Source organism: Schistocerca serialis, chromosome 1, assembly GCF_023864345.2.
Source record: "Schistocerca serialis cubense isolate TAMUIC-IGC-003099 chromosome 1, iqSchSeri2.2, whole genome shotgun sequence".
Lineage (NCBI taxonomy): Eukaryota > Metazoa > Arthropoda > Insecta > Orthoptera > Acrididae > Schistocerca > Schistocerca serialis.
The window spans coordinates 799,380,269-799,402,950 of record NC_064638.1 but is presented as its reverse complement, the minus strand read 5'-3'; the positions used below and the strand labels follow the sequence as shown (position 1 = coordinate 799,402,950).

The 22,682-nt window shown below is 43.7% G+C and overlaps 1 protein-coding gene across 7 annotated transcripts in view; it reads left to right on the top strand.

Annotated features, from left to right (window-relative positions):
• The window catches only part of LOC126483868 (longitudinals lacking protein, isoforms H/M/V-like), a 155,820-nt gene that overhangs the window by 69,358 nt on the left and 63,780 nt on the right, over positions 1-22,682 (top strand). For all 7 annotated transcript variants that reach the window (XM_050107151.1, XM_050107143.1, XM_050107098.1 and 4 more), the window contains 3 exons: positions 201-350; positions 4,040-4,321; positions 6,417-6,593. In XM_050107151.1, the coding sequence (XP_049963108.1) occupies positions 201-350; positions 4,040-4,321; positions 6,417-6,593 (609 nt within the window). The remainder of the gene's footprint in view (positions 1-200; positions 351-4,039; positions 4,322-6,416; positions 6,594-22,682) is intronic.

Below are 22,682 nucleotides of genomic sequence, written 5' to 3'. Positions count from 1 at the left end.
AATTTTCCTTTTGATATAAATAAATATTTACATTCTCCATCACCTTTATTTTTATAATAGTTGTGTAGGAAGTTTATACAGTATTTCATAAATTGCTACATTTTGATCATAGATTGTTGTACACTCCAAGAAGAAAGTTTGATATTGTGAGAAAATTGAAATTTAAAAGTGTGTAACTGTTTATATTTTTATCTTTACAGGTTGTGCTGTCAGCATGTAGTACATACTTCGATACAATATTTTCTCAGTACGAAGAAAAGAATCCTATTGTGATTTTGAAGGATGTTAAGTTTGCAGATATACGAGCACTTGTTGAATTTATGTATCGTGGAGAAATCAACATAGATCATGTGAGTATCAGTGCCTTGGTTCATTCTGCTTGGAAATTTTAATTGATTATATGTTTGTGATCTAATCAACTCACCTCGCAGCTCCTCATGCCCTACCATCCCATTATCATCGTAAGCACTTTGCACTAGTAAGAGGATTGGTTCCTTCCATTGCCACACCAGATCACGTCGTACAGGACATTTCAGACAAGCTGTGGTGATTATAATTATTAAATTTGGCACTGAAATTTATCTGTGGCTCAAATAAAAATCAGATTAGTTATAGTCAGCAATTATTCTCATTATTTCCCCAGGTAATAATTGTGAAATATTGTTTGGGTACACTGGTCATGTAGATCAGGGCAGATAGTCGAGACCTCAAGGAGCTAGTCAGCAATAGCTGAGTTTGTGTTTCGGAACTCTCTCTCTCTCTCTCTCTCTCTCTCTCTCTCTCTCTCTCTCTCTCTCTCTGTGTGTGTGTGTGTGTGTGTGTGTGTGTGTGTGTGTGTGTGTGTGTGTCGCAGGAACTTGAGAGCTTGTGTTGACTTCAAGGGTGGAAATTATTGGTACAACCTCAGTAAATGTCCCTCAAACTAAAGGCAAACTATGCGCCCATCGAGTGGTTTGCTGTTGAAGCAAAAGGGTAGATAGCGAACAATCTCCGAAGCGTTTGCTGTATTCCTGTTGCATTAGACTTGCTCAGGTATTCAGGGCTGTGCTCTTTAGCATTTACTTCCTTAGTTCCTCACTGAGTGAAAGGGTGCAGTTGTATGACACTGGACATGTATTCATGAGGAGGAGCAGTTCAAATTCTTGTCTGTCTATCCGGATTTACATTTTGGAAAAAATAACTAGCTTCTACTCTGTGTCTAATGACCTTATTGTAAATGGGGCATTAAACCCATAACTTAATCTTCTTTCATAGATTATCATTGGAATCAGTGTCCAAACTCTTAAAATTTCCAAAGTATAATCATACAATCTGGGAGAAATCAGGCTGAATCTGTGTAAAACTCCTTGATGAATAATTCTTGAGAATGATAGTTCTGAAGAACTGTAACAAAATACTTGTCTCAATACATTTTCCGTAGAAATTCCTTCGAGAAAATTTCACAATTTTATGTGAATGAATCTGGGAGGTAAAATAACATTCAAATCTTACCATCTATATGCAGATACCAGACGGAGATTTAATTGACGACTCTTACAGAAGTAAAATTCACTGACAAGACACACCAGTTATAAATTGTTGGGCCAGTTCTAGAATATTATTTATGAGGTTGGGACCCGTACTGAATCAAATTGAAAGAAGACACAGTGAACAATCAAATACTAGCTGTCTGATTTGTTGCAGATTGGCATAGTCAGTGTGGAAGTGTCATAAACTGCTCAGCAAACTGCAGTGGAAAATTCAAAAAGAAAGGCATTATGAATTGTGGAGAACCTTTCTCTCGAGATTCGGGGAGCCCATGAACAGCAAAAATGAAGAAAATTACTGGCTCCAACACGCACCCCATGTAATAGCACATTAACAAAATTAGGTTTCAAGATTACGCCGAGAAATACAAGCAATTCTTTCCGTGTTGCCTCTGTAGATGGAACAGTGGGACATAGAAATTATGATATACTACTAGATCCTCTGCCATCCACTGTAGAATGGTTTGTGGAATAGAAGATGAAAGCAAGAATTTGTTTTTCCTTCTTTTCCAAACGAGCCTTTTTACACATATTTAAATAATCTTAATATTATCATACATTAATTGCTTTAGGTCTTAAATATACTGACAGAAAAAAAAAATCGAGGAGGAGTTGTGACATAAACAAAAGTGGGTAAGCATGTTTCTACATCTGAAAGATGATGTCTAATCCAATTTCATGCCAGTCATGTAAGAGTGGCGCTAGTAGTGCCATTATGAGAACAAAAATCAGATTTGCTTTAAATACACTCCATAACAGTTGTGAGCATTAGTGCCTCTGGGACTGGACTGGTGAGTTGATGTGTGCTAAGAATATTTTTAACACGCAAGGACCATTAGCAACAGCTCACTGAGTTTGAATGATGTGTAATAGGGCTATGAGAAACAGGATGTTCCTTCTGAGATACTGCAGTGTACACCATTTTGTCAATGTGCTGACTATTAAAAAGAACACTACCTCCATTTGATGATGATACAAATTTCTGTTGGTAAATTAAAAGAAAGGTACTAATCAAACAACGGAAAATCTTAGATGGAATGTAGAGTAGTTTCAGCTCTCTGGGACTGCAGACATGAAGGCAAGTTGCATTTGTGTGTGTGTGTGTGTGTGTGTGTGTGTGTGTGTGTGTGTGTACTGCTGACAAAGGCCTTAACGGCCGAAAGCTATAACTGTGTGAATCTTTTTATTGAGATACTGCTGTAGCCACCATACATGATTGCTGCCTGCGGTGGTCATGATAATGTATGGACACAAGATGACCAGGCTCCGGACACCCACATGGCACTACCAAGAGAGAAGACCACCATGTTTGGCATGTAGCTCTGGTGCATTATACTGCATCTGCAGCAGCAAATTGAATTGCATTTGGCACTACAGTGACAAAAGGAACTGTTACAAATTGGTACAGCTATGAGCCAGAAGCCTTGTAGTGTGCAATGCACTGACTGCATACTACCACCATTTGCATCTTCACTGGAATCAAGCAAAAGCTCATTAGAGGGCAGGGTGAAGGTCTGTTGTGTTTTCTGATGAAAGCTGGTTCTGCTTTGGTGTCAGTGATGTCTGTGTGTTGGTTAGGAGGCCTGTTGAGGGCCTGCAACCAAACTGCCCGCATGCTGAAAACACAGGACCTATACCTGGCATCGTAGTCTGGGGAACAATTTCATATGATAGCTAGAGCACTCTCATGGTTATCCCATGCACTCTGACTGCAAATTTGTACATCACTCTGCTGATCCGATCTGTTGAGCTGCCATTCATGAACGGCATTGCAGGGTGTTTTTTCCAACTGGATAACACTTGCCCACAAACCACTATTGCAACCCAACATGCTCTATAGAGTGTTGACGTGTCGCCTGGACCTGCTCAATCACCAGATCTGCCTCCAGGCGAGCACATGAGGGACATCATTGAACAATAACTCCAAAGTCATCCATGAACCGCATTAACTGTCCCTGCATTGGCCGACAAAGTGCAACAAGCATAGAACTCCATACCGCAAACTAATGTCCAGCACCTGTACAACACAATGCATGCAAATTTGTATGCTAGAATTCAACAATTTGGCAGTTACACTGTAATGCACTTACTTTTCACATTTGCAGTGGCTTATCTCACACTACATCAACATGTGATCTTGCAATGTTAGTCACTTAAATGTGTTACCTAGACATATGCATTCTCAAAATTTCATTGCTCTACATTAATTACTTTTTGGTGTGTCTTTCTTTTTTTTCTTTAAATCAGTGTGTGTATAGGGCTAACTTTTAAATTGCTTCCGGAGCTTATGTTTATTCTTTTGATCAACATTGGAAATCTCATTGACTTTACTTTGCTTATCCTAATGTTTATTGTATAAGCATAGAGAGAAAATTCTAGGTTGATAGATATTTAACATAGTTAAGGTCTGCGATTTCCGTTACGTTGTTTCACCTATTATATTCTCTGATGTTTTCTTGTTTTTCCCCTTTCTTACTGTAAGTTCTATGGCAAATGAGTAATTTATATTTCAGTCCCATTTGGCTAGTTTACTAAAAGCCGCAGAAGACTTGAGAATTAAAGGCTTGGCAGAGGTTTCCTGGCGATCTGAAACCCAAGCAAATCAATCTGTAGAGGAGAATGTGAACAATACTGACACCCGATCATCACAAATGGACACAGTGGTCAGTGATAATGAAGTTGAACCACCACTGAAAAGGAGGAGAGGTCGTCCTCCCATGGATGCAAGCAGTCCTGTCTTCCATCCAAAAGTGACAAGTGTGTCAAGTGTTGTCACCAATGAAGCAACTTTTAGAGTAAGTCCTACAAAATAATTTATTCTATTGCTCATTTTGAATTAGTTATATCACATTGTAGCCGCACGGTTGGAGGCGCCATGTCACGGATTGCGCGGCCCCTCCCGCCAGAGGTTCGAGTCCTCCCTCTGGCATGGGTGTGTGTGTTGTTCTTAGCATAAATAGTTTAAGTAGTGCGTAAGATCGATGACCTCAGCAGTTTGGTCCCTTAGGCATTCACACACATGTCATCACTTTGTAATAGTAAATATGTTCATTAAATGCTTATACTTCTCATTAACTTCAGAGTGTATGGAACAATTAGTGTTTGTTTTTCCTTTTTTTTTTTCTTTTTTTCCCCCCTCACTGAAAGTTATTGAAATCTGCCATGTTTTCATTTAACTTTGGAATATATTCTGAGTTAAGTTCTAGATTTCTTATATGTGGGGAAAGTAACATTCGCATGTTGGGTAAGTCAAAAAAGCTGTATCTTCATCAGTTATTAACATTAACTGAAGCCTTCAGGAACTTCCAAGTCAGGTTTCAACTAGTGACCCATAGCATACCAACCAGCAACGCTAATCACTACAGCACTCAGCATGCACCACAGCTTACAGCATTGCTCCCTCTCCTGGAGAAACAGCAACCCACCGATTCAGAAGTTCTTTTTGTATTCAACTATTGCACCTTAGCTCGAGATCATGTCAATGGTCCTGTTATGATGGTGCTTGCGGATCCTTGCGACTTGTGATGAGGATAGTTCCTCCCATCAAAGATGTAGTTTTTTTGAACATCGTATCACTAATCTGCATCTCTGGACTGTAGGATTGTTTTATACAGAGGGCATGGATGACATCTCTGCCCTTTGTCTTCTTGATGAAGGTTTGTAATCCTAGACTTCACCTGAAGCATTAGACGAGTAATGAAAGATATAATACAAACCAAAGCAGCCCTTTAGTAACTTTCCAATAGTCCTACTTTCTGCAGAGCCAAAAAATCCAAACCAAGTCTCCTAAACTGTATCTGTGCTTTGCACTTTAGCACTCACTCTTGGTCCTTCTCCTGGGCGTCGAGAGTCGGAGCCAACTGTCTTGCATCTTCAGTCCTGGTGATGTTTCACATAGTCATATTGATCATCATCTGGCAGAAATGGGAACAATGTATCCACTGTCATTTTGGCCTTGTGACCATGTAGCAGGAAGATTGGTCTGAAGCCTGTAGTGTCTTGCTTCGCTGCATTATACTGAGTGTCATGATTGACAGTATCATCTTTCAGTCTCTCTGTTCAACATCAACATACATGAATGGCATACCTGCCAACATCTTATCAAAGTGAAGTGTTCTGTGAGGCCATTCATTTGTGGTTTGGTCCCTTCCGAATCTCTCTCTCTCTCTCTCTCTCTCTCTCACACACACACACGCACACACACACACACACACACACTCCATTATTGTAATATTTCATTAATGTGTATTTCCTGTACTGTATTTGTTGCATTTCTAAAGATACTCTTTTGTAGTGTGCACATTTGTGAGAGTTAACTTGGGTGAATGAATCTGCATGTGTTTACAACTGTTCTGAATTACAGTTGTAATTGTATTGTCCATTCACCTGTTAGTTAACTTAAGTACCAGAATATTATAGGTAAGAAAAATTTTTGCCTGCTTTCAGAGTGATGGAGAACAGCATCAGTCATTTCCTTTCAGGCTTTACTTAAGCAAATGCAAATTTCAACTAATAACTAGCCATTATCATTACAGTATTTAGAGTTTTAATACATGCCCTATTATGTCAGCTGCTGCTGTTTGGGCTAAAACTAGAAAGGAAATGACGGATTCTTGCTCTCCATCATTTTGAAAGTCATATCACACTCATTGAGTGCATTCCACATTCTTAGTAGAAGGTAATTTGTGTGTCTGCTTCTTCTTCAGATGTAAAATAATAAAAATGTGGGTAGTGGAAATATCCAACAGCATTTCAGTAATCTTAAGTCAAAGTGCTTAGGAAGACTAATTCGTAATTTATATCCATATCATCAGTACTTTATCCATTCTGTGTATGATCTTGATGAGGCAAGTTTCATGTGATAAAATATGGCTTTTTTCTTTCGTACAGGACAGAACTGGGACATCTGATGCAGAAAATGAAACTTCAGCTTGGGATGAAGCAGAAAATGAGGTGATTAATTGTGATACTTCAGCAGAAGCTACTCCAGCTGCATCTTCAGTGAGTGTCCAAAGTTATTCAACACTTCTCTCACACCTCGCCAAGGGCACCCCGACCCCATCACAGGTACCTCACCTCACCACACTGCATGTTAATTTGCTGACACATTCATACTTTTGTTTGTTCTAAATTTGCCAGTGATTGTATTTTGCATTGTTTTGGTTCATAATTATTTCTAAGGTATTATTCAGAGAGAGAGCTGTTTTTTGGGTGGCACATTCTGACTCCATAGTCAGCACAAAGTTGAGGCTGTAGGCTAGCATAGTTTATTTTTTATGGTTCTGTACCTCAGTCGGTAAAAACAGAACCCTTATAGGATCACTTCACAAACCATTTGTCTGTCTGTCAGACCATTAACGCCCCATTTTCTCGTGGTATAAAGTTTAAATTTGTCACATACAGTACTTGGCGGTGTGAAAAATTTAAGTTTTGAAGTCAAACCATGGAAACTCCAGGTTGATAAATCAACAATGTAAGGGAAAGATAGATTGTTAACGTACCGTAAAGATGATACGACACATTAGCTTTTAGCAACAGCGGCCTTCAATGGAAGCAGCAATAAAGAGGGGGCAGGGAAGGGGAAGGGATAGCAGTGTACAGATGAGGGGAGAGAAGAGCATAAGAGCACTGTCTGGCAGTGTCTGCAGGGACTAGGGGACTAGACTGCCAATAGGCAAAGTGTTGGGTGGTTGTGAGGCAGGGAGATGGAGGGGGGGGGGGGGGGGGGGGTGATGGGCGAGTGCGTTGGCAGACGGCGGCACACAAAATGGATGAGAGGCAAGAATACATAGGCAGTGATAGGACAGAGGGTTGGAAACTTTTGGGTGGAAATACGGGGATAGTATGTTGCCTTAAGTTGAAGCTGGGATAATTTCAGGAGCAGAGAATGTCTTGTAAGGACAACTCTCTTTTGCGAATTTCAGGAAAGCTGGTGGTGAAGGGGATAATCCAGATGGCTTAGGTAGTAAAGCAGCCATTGAAGTAAAGCATGTTATGTTTAGCTGCATGTTATGCCTCAGGATGGTTTACTTTTCTCTTTGGTCACAGTATGGCGGTGGCCATTCATTCTGATGGACTGCTGGTTGGTAGTCATACCAATATAAAAAGCTGTGGAATGATTGCTGCGGAGTTGCTATATGATGTGGCTGCTTTCACAGGTGGCCCAGCCACTGATGGGGTGGAATAAGCATGTGACAGGACTGGAATAGGAAGTGCTAGGTGAGTGGATTGGGCAGGTCTTGCACCTGGGTCTTCCACAGGGATTATATTCTTGCGGCAATGGGTTGAGATTTGAAGTGGCATAGGTGTGGACTAGGATGTTGTAGAGGTTGGGCGTGCGAAGGAGCACCATTTAAGAGGGGTAGGAAGGATATTGGGTATGATGTCCCTCATTTCAGGGCATGGTGATAAGCAATCAAAGCCCTGGCGAAGAATGTGGTTCAGTTGTTCCAGTCCAGGGCAGTATTGGGTGACAAAGGGGGCACTTCTATGTGCTTGGTTCTTGGGGGTGGTTGGAGGATTGGGGGTGTGAGGAGGAATGGCATGAGAGATCTGTCCACAGACCTGGTCTGAGGAATAGTCCTGTCTGTGAAGGCATTTGTGAGACCCTCAGTTTAATGGGCAAGGGAGTTCTTGTCACTGTAGATACACCATCGCCAGGTTAACAGTCTGTATGAGAGGGATTTTTTGGTGGGGAAGGGTAACAGCTGTTAAAATTTAGATACTGTTGGTTATTAGGTTTAATGTGGACAGAGGTGTGGATGGAGCCATCAGAGAGGATGATGTAGTCATCATCCAGGAAGATAGCATGCTGGTTTGAGGAGGACCAGGTGAAGTGGATGGGAGAGAAGGTATTGAGGTTGCAAAGGAACGAAGATAGGATGGTTTGACCCCTAGTCTAGATCATGAAGATGTCATCAGTGAACCCAAACCAGACTCCTCCACTTATAAGTTCTGCCAGAGTGATCCCATATCATAAGTACAGAAACTGAACCACGTTCTTCATCAGCACTTTGATTACCTAACATCATGCTCAGAAGTGAGGGATATCCTACCCTAGATCCTTCCTACCACTCCCAACGTGGTATTCCATCACCCACTCAAACTCCATAATACCCTGGTCCATCCCTATGCCAATACCAATCACAGTTCCTTGCCTCTAGGACCATACCCCTGTGGAAGACTTGCCCAATCCACCCACTGAGCTCTTCCTGTCGTAGGTTTACCCTACCCCACCAGGGGCCAGGCCATCTGTGAAAGCAGTCATGTCATTTACCAGCTCTGCAACAATCATTGCACAGATTTTTAGATTGGTATGACTAACAACCAACTGTCGACCACGATGAACAGCCACCACCAAGCTGTGGCCAAGAGCAAAGTAGACCACCCTGTGATACAATGTACAACTGAACATAACATGCTTGATTTCAGTGGCTGCTTCGCTATCCAAGTCATTTGGATCCTCCCCTCCACCACCAACTTTTCTGTATTGTGTAGATGGAAGTTATCCTTACAAGTCATTCTCCGTTCCTGAAAATATCCCAGCCTCAACCTAAGGTAAACAACTGTCCTCCACACTCTACTGTCCCACATGCGGGTGCATTTACCTTTTGGGTGCATGTCTTTTTGCTGTACAGCGGACCCTCCATTTGATGAATATGGACACCCACTCCTTGAGGGAAGCCGCTGTGTTCTGCCGGTCATGTGCATTAATTGACGCAACCATCGCTCTTCACACTCGCCAGGTCTGGTTGATACGAACAAAAATGAAGTACGGGAGTGTGAGTCTCTTGGTTGTTTATCCTACAGTGAGGCTCATCAGAAATGTGACTTTCTTCATCCTGTTTCTATGGCATCTAATTTTGCCTCTGTTACATCCTTTCGTCTCTTCCCTCATCCTTATCCCTGTCTGTCTCACTCTCCTCTCACCCTCCCCTGCAGTTCCCATGCCATGCCCTCCAGGTGCCACTTCCCTTACCTGACTGGAGGAATGTCCCCATTCTTAATCGCCTGTCAGTGATGGACCCCCCTCCTGAGGCTCCTTCAACCCCTCCTTTTGCTACCCCCCCCCCCCCCCCCCCCCCCCCCCCCAAGTGTCTCTCAGAATGGAGACTTCACGGCAAACAGACCTCCTATGCTCCTATGCTCATATGCCCACAGCCCTAACTGCCCTCCTTCAGCAACTCCCCCCTCCCTTTCTCCTCCTTGGGGATTTTAATGCCCATTAGCTCTTCTGGAGCAGTGCTTTATTGTCTAGTTTGGGTCTTCTCATAGATCAGTTTCTTGTGGACCACAACCTGTGCATTCGTAATGAACCCATTGTAATGCCACTTGTGGCACTTTCTCTGCCATTAGTGTTTCATTCACATCTCCTAGCCTTCTCACTTCATTACACTGGTTGCCGCATGATGAACTCTGCAATAGTGACCATTTCATGCTGATTCTCTCATTCCCTTTCCACCTCCCAGTGGGCAGGTTACCCCACTGGGCTTTCCATTGTACTGATTGGCCTCTATATTTGTTCCACGACCTATTTACCTGCCTCTTTGTCAGGTTGTATTGATGAAGTTGTCTGTTATATGCCCAGTATGATTATTCACACCTCCTGCACTGCTGTCCCCCCGCTCAGTGGGCACTTTGGTCACCGGTTGGTCCCATGATGGAGTGTGGCCACTGCCATCACCATCACCATCTGTGATCACTGTCGAGCCTTGCAATTCCTTAAGAAGCACCAGACCTCTGCCAATGTTATTACCTTCAATGCCTTCAAACTAAAGCCTGTTATCTAATCAATCAATCAATCAAACAGGGTGTTGGGAATGTTTAGTCTCCTTACTAGGTTCTTCTCTTCCTTCGTCACAGGTGTGGGCTACACTCTGCAATGGCCTTCTTCCTCCTCGGGCCTTGCCCTCCTAGGTGGTATCAGTATGGATCCATTGGTTCTTGCAGAACACACTGTGACCAAATTTGCAATGACATCTGAGTTACCTCCTTCCCAGCTGAATTCCTCCTCCAGAAACAGCAGACTGAAGCTACCCACTTATGTTTTACCCCTTGTCAGGCAGAATCCTGCAATGAACCTTTTACTGAACAGCAGGCTGGTCCTCTCCTTTTTCCATGATTCAGCTCTTGGCCTTGATTCCATCCCAAACCACTTGCTTCAATCTGTCATACACGACGACGTCTCCTGTGTAGATGTTAAACCGTATTTGGCTCCAAGGTTTTTTCACCTGTCAGTCGAGGGACAGCATCATGATTTCTGTCCATAAGCCTGGTAATGACCTTTTGTCCCTCAATAATTATTGGCCAGTCAGTCCGACCAACAAATGAGCGAAGTAGCACAGTGGTTAGCGCACTGGATTTATGGACTCGCATTCAGGAGGGTGACGGTTCAAACCTGCGTCCACCCATCCTGATTTAGGTTTTCTGTGATTTCCCTAAATCGCTTCAGGCAAATGCCAGGATGGTTCCTTCGAAAGGGCACGGCCGACTTCCTTCCCTAATCCAATGGGATCAATGGTCTTGCCGTTTGATCTGCTCCTCCAGATCAGCAAACCCAACACTGCAAGTTATTTGAACAGATGATGATTTATCGGCTCTGTTGGGCCCTTGAATCTCTGAACCTTTTGTCTCCCTACCAGCGCATCTTTCAGGGGGGACAATCTCCAATTGATCATTTGGTACAGTTTGAAACTGCAGTTTGGCACATCTTTTCTCAGCGCCGCCATCCGCCACAGTTTTCTTTGATCTTTGTAAGGACTAAGACGTGGCTTGTTGCCATCACGTCTTTCCTCCACTTCATTAGTGGGGTCTTTGGTGCCCCCCTCTTGATTTTAATTTGCCAGTTCGTCACACTGGTTGTTCTGACTTCGTGTTGGCATGTTCTCTGCAGCCACCTATCCTCCCATTCTCTGTGACCTCTCCAGGATCAGTTTTGCAGCTTCACATCAAATTCCTTTTCGCTCAATCATGGGCCGATACTGGGGAAGCAACCCCGTCTAATAATTGGGGACACCTGCCACATGGTGTCCTTCCATCCGCCTCTTCCAGCGGGAGTCTACCGCCCTCTCCCATCTTTGTATTGGCCGTACCAGGTTGAGCCATGTTTTTTACTCCATAAAAAGCCCCCTTGCCTTAGTAGTTGTGGCCTCTACTCACGGTGTTCCATGTTTTGCTATACTGCTTTTGCCTTTTGGCCCTTAACACTATATATGTCCTCCCTCTGTTGTTGTCACAGGAGTTAGTCCTCCCAGATTTAAGTACCTGAATTTTCTTCCAGAATTGGAGCCCCTTGGTTAGCAATGATATGGGTTTGGGAGGCCTTTGGCTTGCCTCCTTGCCGGCCAGGCTCCCCCCTTTTTCCTATGTTTTGTCTGGTCTTTTGTGCCATTTTGTTTCCTCTTTCATTGGGTTTTCTTCCCCTGCTGTTGTCTCTGTTTTGTCACGATGGTAGTATGGTGTGGGGATCAAGATGTGTCTGCGTCGGTGCTGGTGACCCATCGTGCCTAGTGCATCTGGGGTGCCCCCTGCTCTTTGTCCATTTTCCCTGGTATTGTTCCTCCCTTCTTTTCTGTCACCTAGAATCATGAGACTGATGAACTCGTTATTTGGTCTCTGCCTCATCACCAGTGAACCAACCATCCATCCCTGTTAAAAATGTAGGTCCCCCTTGCCTAGCTGGGGTGGGGCAAGTTAGGAACACGCAAGTCACTGGAGTGGTGTCCAGTAGAAAGATTATTATTATCATCTGTATATATAATTAAGTTTGTATTGAGTCCTGCTCACACCTGTCCAGTTTTTTTTTTACGTCTATTGCAGTAGTGACACACACAAGGTTATTGGGAGAGGAAATACCAGGAGAAAATGTTTGGTTGCTATTTTGTTCCTGTGAAGTCCAATATTAAAAGAAAATATTGGTTTAAAACTGTTTCCTACATTGGCCATACTGAAATTTTACAAGTCTCTTAAAAGTTAAAAGTTTGTCGATATGAGAGTTCAGTTCGATGCATTTACAAGAACAAGCTAAAAGCCAAAGATTGGGGTAGTTTTGTCTTTCAGTTAGACCTATCACACCAGCTCCCATTTCCTGTGCCATGCATTTGCAGTTTGTAACAGGCCAGTAAAGCACCCTTATTTGTCTGGGGTGGTATTTTCATCTTCACATTTTTAAAGTGATGACTCAACTGTGTAATTAATATTTACTATCAGAAAATTTGCCCTACTAGCTCGGACTGAGTTGTTTGACAGGCCACTAGTGTTTTGTCTACTGTCACTACCAATCCTGTAAATAAGATGTTACTGTTAGCATCATGGCTTTCATATTCATTACGAATGCTGTGTTGTTTTGTTTGTGTTTGCTGATAGTGAAATGAGTGATTACAACACAGTTCCACTCCATAGCAAACACTATCTTTAACAGTTTTTTTGAGAGCTAAGATTACTATAGTTATTTATGTAGATGCCCAACATGAAGCACAAAATGCAAGTGTAGTGGTTGCATTGCTTAGGAAGACAAAGCTTTGTCCCATTTTAGCGGTCTCATTTTTAGGTCCAAAAAATCTTCTTTTTTTTTTTCAAATGATAGAGTGCAGCAATCAGTCCTTTCTTCTTTTTTTTCCAGGTTTTATTATGCAAATCCAGATTTCTACTACTACAGTAGTATTCAAAGAACTGTGACTGAAGCCCAAACAACAGGGATCTAACATGCATCAAGATTAAAAAATAGTGCTTTGATAAAGGCTAGGCACTAGCCAAAATCTGGATTTGCGTAATAAAACCTGCAAAAAAAGGGGGGGGGGGAGGTGATTGCTGCGCTCTATCATTTATAAATTTCATAACAGTTGCTGAGTGCACCCAGTTTCGTAATGGAAAGTAACCTGATGATCATTTTTTGCATTACCAGAATTTTTCATGTGTGGAAAGTTGTACTTATGTTTGATATCAGTATCTCACATCAGCAATTTTATCAAAATTTCATTTTCAAGTGAGTGGCTGCATCACAGCTCACCTTCCCCCACAAAACACACACACACACACACACACACACACACACACACACACACACACACGCGCGCAGATTGGAGCAATTGTGTTCCTGATTGTGAATCCTTAGCACCGGCTTGAATATCACATGCTCGATGTTGGGCAAGCAGGATGTAGACTGGTATTACAGATTTCAGATCAAACTAGTAGGTTGTTCTTCAAGTAGCATAAAGAGTGTCATTATTCCAGGGTGTCATTAACCCAATGGTTGTGACACTATAGTGTGAGATAGCAAACAAATTAAGTAGGTGTGTTTGACCTCATTTCTGAGTCATTTATGAAATCCTAAGTAAATTCAAATGTCTGGGTTGGAAGCTTACTGATATGCTGTGCATTGTCACTGTCTGGGCGCAGCTGAGTATGTGAGCCACTTGCCTACTCCCTCATTCTTACTGCTTCTTCCCTTTCTACCACTCCCATCAGCTTGCAGTCAGTGCTGCCACCACTTCTTGCTGCTAGCCCAGCAGCTGCTGAAGAGAGGCAGGGAGGCATGAGGAGTGGTTTGTTTGGATCTGATTCTCAGAGACTGTTGACACAGCAGCCAGAGACAGCTGTTATGTGTGCATTAGTTGTGTCTGAATGATTGTGTGAATGTGTGAGAGTGTAATTGTCTTTTCTGTGTGCCTGTCTGCAGCTCGGTGATCATCTTTACAGTGAGTTGCTACCTGTCCTCATTATTATTGATTTTCAGAGTACTCACGCAAGTTATCTATTGCATGGATTGATCACTACAGTCTCATTTTGTCAACATGATGTCAGTGACACGTAAATAGCTGGCGATAACAGTGGACTTCCGTGATGGGCCAAAACTCCTGGCCATCAAATCGGGCCTGGCTAACAGATCAGGCCTGCCTATCTGAAGCCCATCATTTCTCACTAATGTGCAGGCCCTGCCCGTTGGATCTACTCTCACAGATCTGCATGCAGGCCAGGTCTGTTTGTGTGTGGCATAATGCAGTAGATTTTCATGGTTTATCCATGGACTCAGGGCTGCGGTACTCCTTGGCGGACTAGAGGCCACTGATAGTGGACTTCAGGAATTACAAGAAACATTGTACAGTGCGTCATTTTATAGATATTTTATTTATTCTAGCACATTTTGACACTTTTAAAGTAGTTTATATATTAGAAAGTATGGATGATAAGAGGAAGAAACTTGTCGCAGTCACTAACAGCTTGTATGCTACGTACTCACGTATTTCACGAAAGAAAAGCCACACAATACCTGTAAAATAATGGACATAACACAGTGGGCAATAACAGACAATAACAAACATAGTAGAACCAACATTTATTGGCAGTCACCTATAGTGTTCGTTTACACAACTCTTCCCTGTCTTATACATTTCTTTCAAGAGGCCTACATTTTTCTGAGGTTATGGATCAGTGATGATGTAAATCTGTCTTGCTACTCCAATGAAATATGTATTTTTGTCACCAAATGTGTTTCATTTTATTGAAATAAAATAACATCAGTTGTGTTAATGAAACATATACATACCATTTGGCTTGCCTTTCTCCATCTCAAAATAGTTCATTCAAAAGATGTTGATGTTAGTACTTAAGATTTTTGCTCACTTATTTAGAAATACAAAAGTCCTTACATTTTTTTGTCAACTTATGTCTTTACTAACCCTTGAGATCTCAAAATTTGCCCCTCCAGGGGCCAACAGCTCTTTTGTGGGGTACGTGTGTGGCGCGCACGGGTCCCTGAGCTACTGCAGCCTTTATTCTTTTCCAGGCTGCTTTCCCTGTCCTTCCTTTCCCATTGTCCTTTCCTTTCCTTCTCTTGGTGTTGTTCTTTGTCAGCCCAGCTATCCTCATGACTTAATTTTGTCTTGCAGTTTTGGCTGGTTGCTTTTCCCCCTCCTCTCTGGCTTTTCTTTTTTGGTCCCCTTCATGGGTTTGACCTCCATTTCCAAATTTGAAATCTGCCGTGTGAGCCAGATGGGGAAGAACTCCCTCCCTAACGTCTTTGACGTGGATTCCTTTCCACCTCCTCTTCGTCTCCTTCTCCCTTTTCCCCCTTCCCTTCTCTCCCTGCCAAAGCCCTTTCGCCTCCTTGCTAGGTCACCTGCTTGGTAGCCAGTCCGTGCGGTGGGGCTTTATGTATCCATCTGGCTGAACTCCGTGATACCACAGGGATCATGCTGCTGGCGCCTGTGCTGTGAATGCCTTGAGCAAGCCTACAATTGGTTGCCCATCTTTTCAGGGCATCGGAACTCCTGGCAACAACCGTCCTGCCGTTAGGTGCTGTCGTTGGGTGGCACCCACAAGGTGAGCTCCTGTTCAGAGTGGGGGTGGTACCAGGGCGGACATTTGGCACATGAAATATGTTGAACTGTCTGGCTGCTCTACTGTGGTCGATCCCTTCCTTAACGTAGTTCTGTCTCAGTTCCTGTTTCTGCGTTTCCAGCCACGCCTTCATGGGATACGCCCTGGGAAGAGAGCCAGACATGCCGGCTTGAGGCGAAACCCTTTCCATGTTTCCTGGTCTGTACTAGGACTGACAGGGAGACTTTTGCCACCACCAAACCCCTTTTCTTTGTGGAACATACTGAGGACAAGTTTGGTGAAGTTGACTCATTAAGCAAGATGAGATGTGGCTTTCTCCTTAGAAAGACAACTTCTGCCAGTCAGCCAGCCTCCCTGTGTGCCTGCGACCATTTAGGAGACAACCCCATGGCTATTGCTCTACATCTACATCCACATCCACATCCACATCCATACTCCGCAAGCCACCTGACGGCGTGTGGCGGAGGGTACCCTGAGTACCTCTATCGGTTCTCCCTTCTATTCCAGTCTCATATTGTTCGTGAAATGAAGGATTGTCGGTATGCTTCTGTGTGGTCTCTAATCTCTCTGATTTTATCCTCATGGTCTCTTCGCGAGACATACGTAGGAGGGAGCGATATACTGCTTGACTCCTCGGTGAAGGTATGTTCTCGAAACTTTAACAAAAGCCCGTACTGAGCTACTGAGCGTCTCTCCTGCAGAGTCTACCACTGGAGTTTATCTATCATCTCCGTAACGCTTTCGCGATTACTAAATGATCCTGTAACGATGCGCACTGCTCTCCGTTGGATCTTCTCTATCTCTTCTATCAACCCTATCTGGTACGGATCCCACACTGCTGAGCAGTATTCAAGCAGTGGGCGAACAAGCGTACTGTAACCTACTTCCTTTGTTTTCGGATTGCATTTCCTTAGGATTCTTCCAATGAATCTCAGTCTGGCATCTGCTTTACCGACGATCAACTTTATATGATCATTCCATTTTAAATCACTCCTAATGCGTACTCCTAATGTGTGCTCCTCACAAGTCACTCAGTATGACACAGGTGTAATTTTCCATAGGGTCCTTATGCTCGAGTTTGATGATGAACTTATGGGTAATCAGGAATGATGTGGCATTTGTTTCATCAGCATGTCCAGAAATGCCCTAAGGACCATCATGTTGACACTGGCACTTTCATCGTGACATTTGAGGGGAATACCCTGCCCGAGAAGGTCAAGGTAATGGTGTACAGAAGCGACATGAAACTGCACATTCTACCTCCCGCGCGTTGCTTCCACTGCCTCAAGTTTGGCCACATATCCTTGCGATGCAATGCCGCTCCCGTCTGTGGTGACTGCTAGCTGCCCTCTTCATGTGGGAGCCTTTGCACCCCCAACACCTAACTATGTAAACTGCGCCGGTTGCCATTCTCCCCACTAACTAGTGTGTCCAGTGTACATGAAGGAAAAAAGTATTCAGGAAATAAAGACCTTTGACCGTCTCAGCTACTTTGAGGCCCGGATGAAATTTGACAGACTTCATCCTGTAAACCTCTCCTCTACCTTTGCCTAAGTTACGCCTTCCCCTCCTCATCCATCACCCTTACTCCCATCCTGCTGCCCTTCCCTTTCTTCACTCTCGGTGGCTCCCATCCCTACCCCTCCAGGAACCACTCCTCCTCCTCTTCCCCCTCCCCCTCCCCCTCCTCCATGTCACCAGGGAAAGGTCCTCTTCTCTGGCTCCTGCTAGGGATGGAGCTCCATCTCGGAACACCCCTCCCCAGTATTCTCAGGACTGGAAGCTTGCACCCTCTGGCCGGAGGAGAGATCCGCACTCAGAGGTCCCAAATCAATTCGCTCTCTATCCAATCCTGACATCACTGCCACTTATTCCCTTACTGATAACGCCTCCTCCCTCCCTCCGAGGGAGAAGAAGAAGAAGAAGAAGAACAAGAAGAAGAAGCAGCAGCGCAAGTCAAAGGACGAGGCTTCCGCGGCTTCCCAGAGGGCTTCGCCCCCTCCACCTTGTACTGAATAACACCCAGTTTTTCTAGATGTCACCACATCCTCGTTGGTGACTACCACCGACCAAGTGATGTGAGCTCAATTTGGTTTCTTTTTCTTACCTGGACTCTCATCACACAGTAATCCAGTGGAATTGCAACACATATTATCGCCACCTCCCGGATATACAGCGGCTTGTTTCCTCCTACTATTTGTTCTATCTTGCTTTTCAAGAAACTCAGTTTCATGATGACCACTCTCTAATGTTTCATGCTATTGGGCATTCTGTTGAAACTGTGCTGGCCCCGGAGTAGCATCTTGAGGGGTCGGCACTTTGGTTCGCACTGATTTCATTAGTGACTGGATCCCCCTTCATACCAACCTGGAAGCGATAGTGGTTAGAGTGCAGATGACTCTGGCAATCACTGTTTGCAATGTCTGCCTCCCTCCAGGCAGGCCACTTCCTTGGGGATTTCAATGTACCCCCCCCCCCCTCTCCCCCCCTCCCGTGGGGGAATGCCACTACATCAGGTGGGGATCTTATAATTGACCAACTTGCTACAGACTTTGATTCGTGTCTCCTCAATGAAGGTTCCCCTACCCACTTCAGTGCCACTCATGGCACCTTTATTGTTGTCGATGTCACAATCTCCTCCTCTGCTCTAGTGGCTTGCCTACATTGGTCAACCAGTGATGATAATTGCATTGATGTGATCGTGCAGGGCACCTCTGCCACTATTCTTCATACTGCTGACACTGCTGTCCCCCTGATCCACAGGTCTCCCTCACTATCGACCAGTATTGTGGTGGACCAAGGACATATCGGTCACTGTCCAGGACTGCCAAGAGGCGCTGCAGCAATTTAAACACCACCCTCCACAGGCCAACTTCCTCACTTTTAAGTGTCTTCTTGCTAAGGCTCATTACCTTATTAAGCAGAGTAAAAAGGAATGCTGGGAGTGCTATGTTTTCTCCCTGGGGACATATGGCTGTTCATCGCAGGTTTGGTCCAAGCTCTGTAGCCTTCTGGGCTGCCAGTGACAGTCAACTGTCCAAGGGTTATCCTACAAGGTGCTCTGGCGACTGATCCATTGGTCCTTGCAGAACACCCCGCGACACACTTTGCGACAGCTTCAGCATCCTCTTCCTACCCTGCCATCTTACTCTGGCAGAAACACAGAGTTGAATAGAGCTCCTTCTGTTTCAGCCCTCACCAAGCTGAACCCTATAATGAACCCATCACTGAACGGGACTTCTTGCAGGCTCTTACCTCTTCACTTGACACCGTCCCAGGCCCAGATTCCATCCACAACAAGATGATCCAACACTTGGACATTATGCAGAAGCAATATCTACTCAGGGTCTTCAACCACATTTGGTTCACAGGTGCCTTTGTCTCACAATGGTGAGACAGTATAGTTATCTTCTTCCTTAAGCCTGGGAAGAACCCAGCAGCCCTCGACAGCTACTGCCCAATTAGCCTGACGAATGTACTTCGTAAACTGCTTGAGAGGATGGTTAGCTTCTAATATGTTGGGTACTCAAATCTCGCGACCTTTTGTCCCCGTATCAGTGTGGCTTCTGGGGAGGACAATCTCCAACTCACCATTTACTTAGTTTGGAAGCTGCAATCAGACAGACTTTTACTAACTGTTGGCACCTTGTCACAGTCTTCTTTGACCTACATAAAGCATATAACACAGATTGGTGCCATCGCATTTTAGTTACCCTCCATGACTGGTGCCTTCTCGGTCCCCTTCCAATTTTTTTTCACGAATTTTTATTTGACCAGGTTTTCCAGGTTCAGTTGGTTCTTCACTTAGCACCCCTCAAATTCAGGAGAATCCCACAGGATTCTGTATTGTGTGTGCCACACTCTTCTTCATAGCCATCAATGGGCTTGTAACCTCTGTTGGCCCTCAGGTTACCCCGGCGTTGTATGCTGACGATTTTTGCACTTGGTGCAGCTCCCAGTCAGTAGTGTTAGCTCTGTGCCAGCTTTAAGGTGCCATCCAATGGACCTCTGCATGTGCTGTATCTCAGGGCTTCCAATTTTCTCCCACCAAAACGTGGGTTTTGCATTTGTGTCCTCAATTCGTAGTACACCCAGCTCCTAGATGTTGCAGCACAGTCCTATTTCTTGGGCCCTTTTTCTTTTTTATGGAAAGCTGATGTGGCTGCCCCATATTTGCTTCCTGAGGACTACATGCATGCGGAAGCTTAGTGCTCTCTGCCTCCTGGCCCACACATCTTGGGTTGCAGACCATGCTACTCTTCTCCATCTTTACCATGCTCTGGTCTTGTCCAGACTAGGTTATGGAAGTCAAGTTTATGGCTCAGTGGCTTCTTCCACTCTAAAAATACTTGATCCTGTTCACCATTGTGAGGTGTGTCTGGCTATTGATGCCTTTCGCACTAGTCCCGTTGGCAGCCCCTCACAGAAACAGGGATTCCCCTCTACAAATACGATGAAGCCCACTCTTGTTTTTTTACACAATCACCATTCGCAGATTCCCTGACCATCCCATGTACTCTGTCCTCTTTGCAAGCGAAGGACGTCGTCTCCTGATCATCACCCACGGGTGGCATTGTTGGTTGGAATGCATCTCACTTCCCTCTGTCTAGATCTCCATCTCCATTCACTGAAGTGCGCTACTTGTATATCCTCTCACAAGCCCCCTTGGATGGTGCATAGACCACTTGTTAGGACTGACCTATTCCAGGGTCCGAAGGTCTCGGTCACCCCTATGGTTTTCTGGAGTCTTGTACAGTCCATCCTTGCAGAGTTCTAGGGTGCAACCATCTTCTACACTGATGGTTCTAATGTGATAAAGTGGCATAAGCTTTCATGTCTCCTACCGGCTTAGAACACAATTTATTGCCAGAATCATGTAGTGTGTTCAAGCAGAGCTGCTGGCTGTTACTAGGGCCCTCCATTTCATTACTCAGGCCTCCCTCCACAGTATTTTAATATGTACCAACTCATTGAGCAGCCAGCTACTCTCGTCATCCTTTGGTCTCTGCTATCCATGACCTTCTCTCATCCCTTGGTCATGCTGCCTGCTCAGTTGTCTTTCTCTGAGTCCCAAGTCATGTGGATATCAGGGAATGAACTGGCTGACCATTTGGCTGGATAAGCTGATACTCACCCTCCATTCCCTTTCATGACTCCAGCTGTGGATATGCAGGTCTATGTCAGATCTTTCTTTTTCCCAAATGTTGAATGACATCTGGAGTGCTACTGCTCTCAGTAATAAACTCCGCACAATCAAGGAGACTACTATGCTTTGGTGCTCTTTCTTCTGCTCCTCTTGGAAGGAGTCCACTGCTTCATGCTATCTACGCATTGGTCATGCCAGGCTCACCCATGGTTCCATCTATGTTACCTATGCAACGAACCATCCCCACAATATGGTTGTGGAGCCAGACTGACGGTATCCCAAACATTGGTGGAATGTTCCCTTCTTTTGACCCTTCGTGCTGAGTGTAGTGTTTCTTAATTTTAATGTTAGCGGATGATTCACAGGTGGTTGAACTAGTCCTTTAACCTTTTATGCCTTTTACTGAGTGTGTTTTAACTTCCTTGTTTTATAGTTTGACTCCCCTGACTGGATCCATCCACTTTTAGAGGACCCTCTTTCTTCTGTGAGTAACTTTGGAATCGAGAGACTTCGGACTCGCTGTTTTTAGTTGTCTTTCATTGTTAAAGTGATCAGTCTACTGTCATATGAACACAAGTCACACAATATTAGTTGGTGTTATTCTCAGAGGCAGTTATTTGTATTCTTATTGACTGAATTTTAGTTACACATGACTTGCTCTTTGAGTTACTGGAACTTGTCACCACTGTCTACAATAAAGTAAGCATCGTTTTGATTAAGTTTAAAAATGCAGCATTTTTTCCCCAAAAACACATTCCTTTCACATATCCCATTAGATTAGCAATGTTATTACTTGTGTTTTAGTTGTAGACAGTAGGATATAAACCTACCCCCCCCCCCTCTCTCTCTCTCTCTCTCTCTCTCTCTCTCTCTCTCTCTCTCTCTCTCTCTGTGTGTGTGTGTGTGTGTGTGTGTGTGTGTGTGTGTGTGTGTGTGTGTGTGTGTGTGTGTTTTGTTGATGTTGTTGTTTTCATGTTAGCACTGTAAAATATTATTTTGGGAGGTGGTAGTAACATCAAAACAAGAAAATTTCTAATAAACATGGGCTCTAAAATACACACCTTAAGAGCTATGAGCATGTATTCAATAGAAGAGATGTTTCATTTTATGGTTACTGCCGTCTCTCAAAATATTCAACACCTGTTTTCAACACTCTGCAGTTTGAAACAGAGTATATGGTAAATGTTCCTTTAAATGCACTTTCAAAATCAGCTTGCAACACTGTTAATTAAAAACTTAGACAGTAGCTACTGATATTACCATAACTTCCTTATTTCTTTCCGGCCTCCTCCTCCCCCAAAGGAAACATTCATACCAGGTCTATGAACTGAAAGTTCTTGATAACTTGTTGCAATTTATTTTTAATCAAAGTGCTGCATTTTTTTTGTTTATCTGATGGGATATCTGTTCTAAGGAATTGCTCTTCCATTGTTCCAGACGTTTTTCCAAAAATCATAAATGCTAAGAATGAAAAATTTGAAGATGAACTGAACAGTTTTTGTTTTGTTATAGACAGTAACAAATAATATAAGAACAAAGTTTACTCAGCTCTTAATAAAAGCCATATAATTTATTCTATATGAAAATATTTAGCTTGCAGATTTCCCTCAAGTTTTAACTTTACACCTAGTAGCTCCACCTTTACAGTCCAAATATGTACAATAATTCCAACC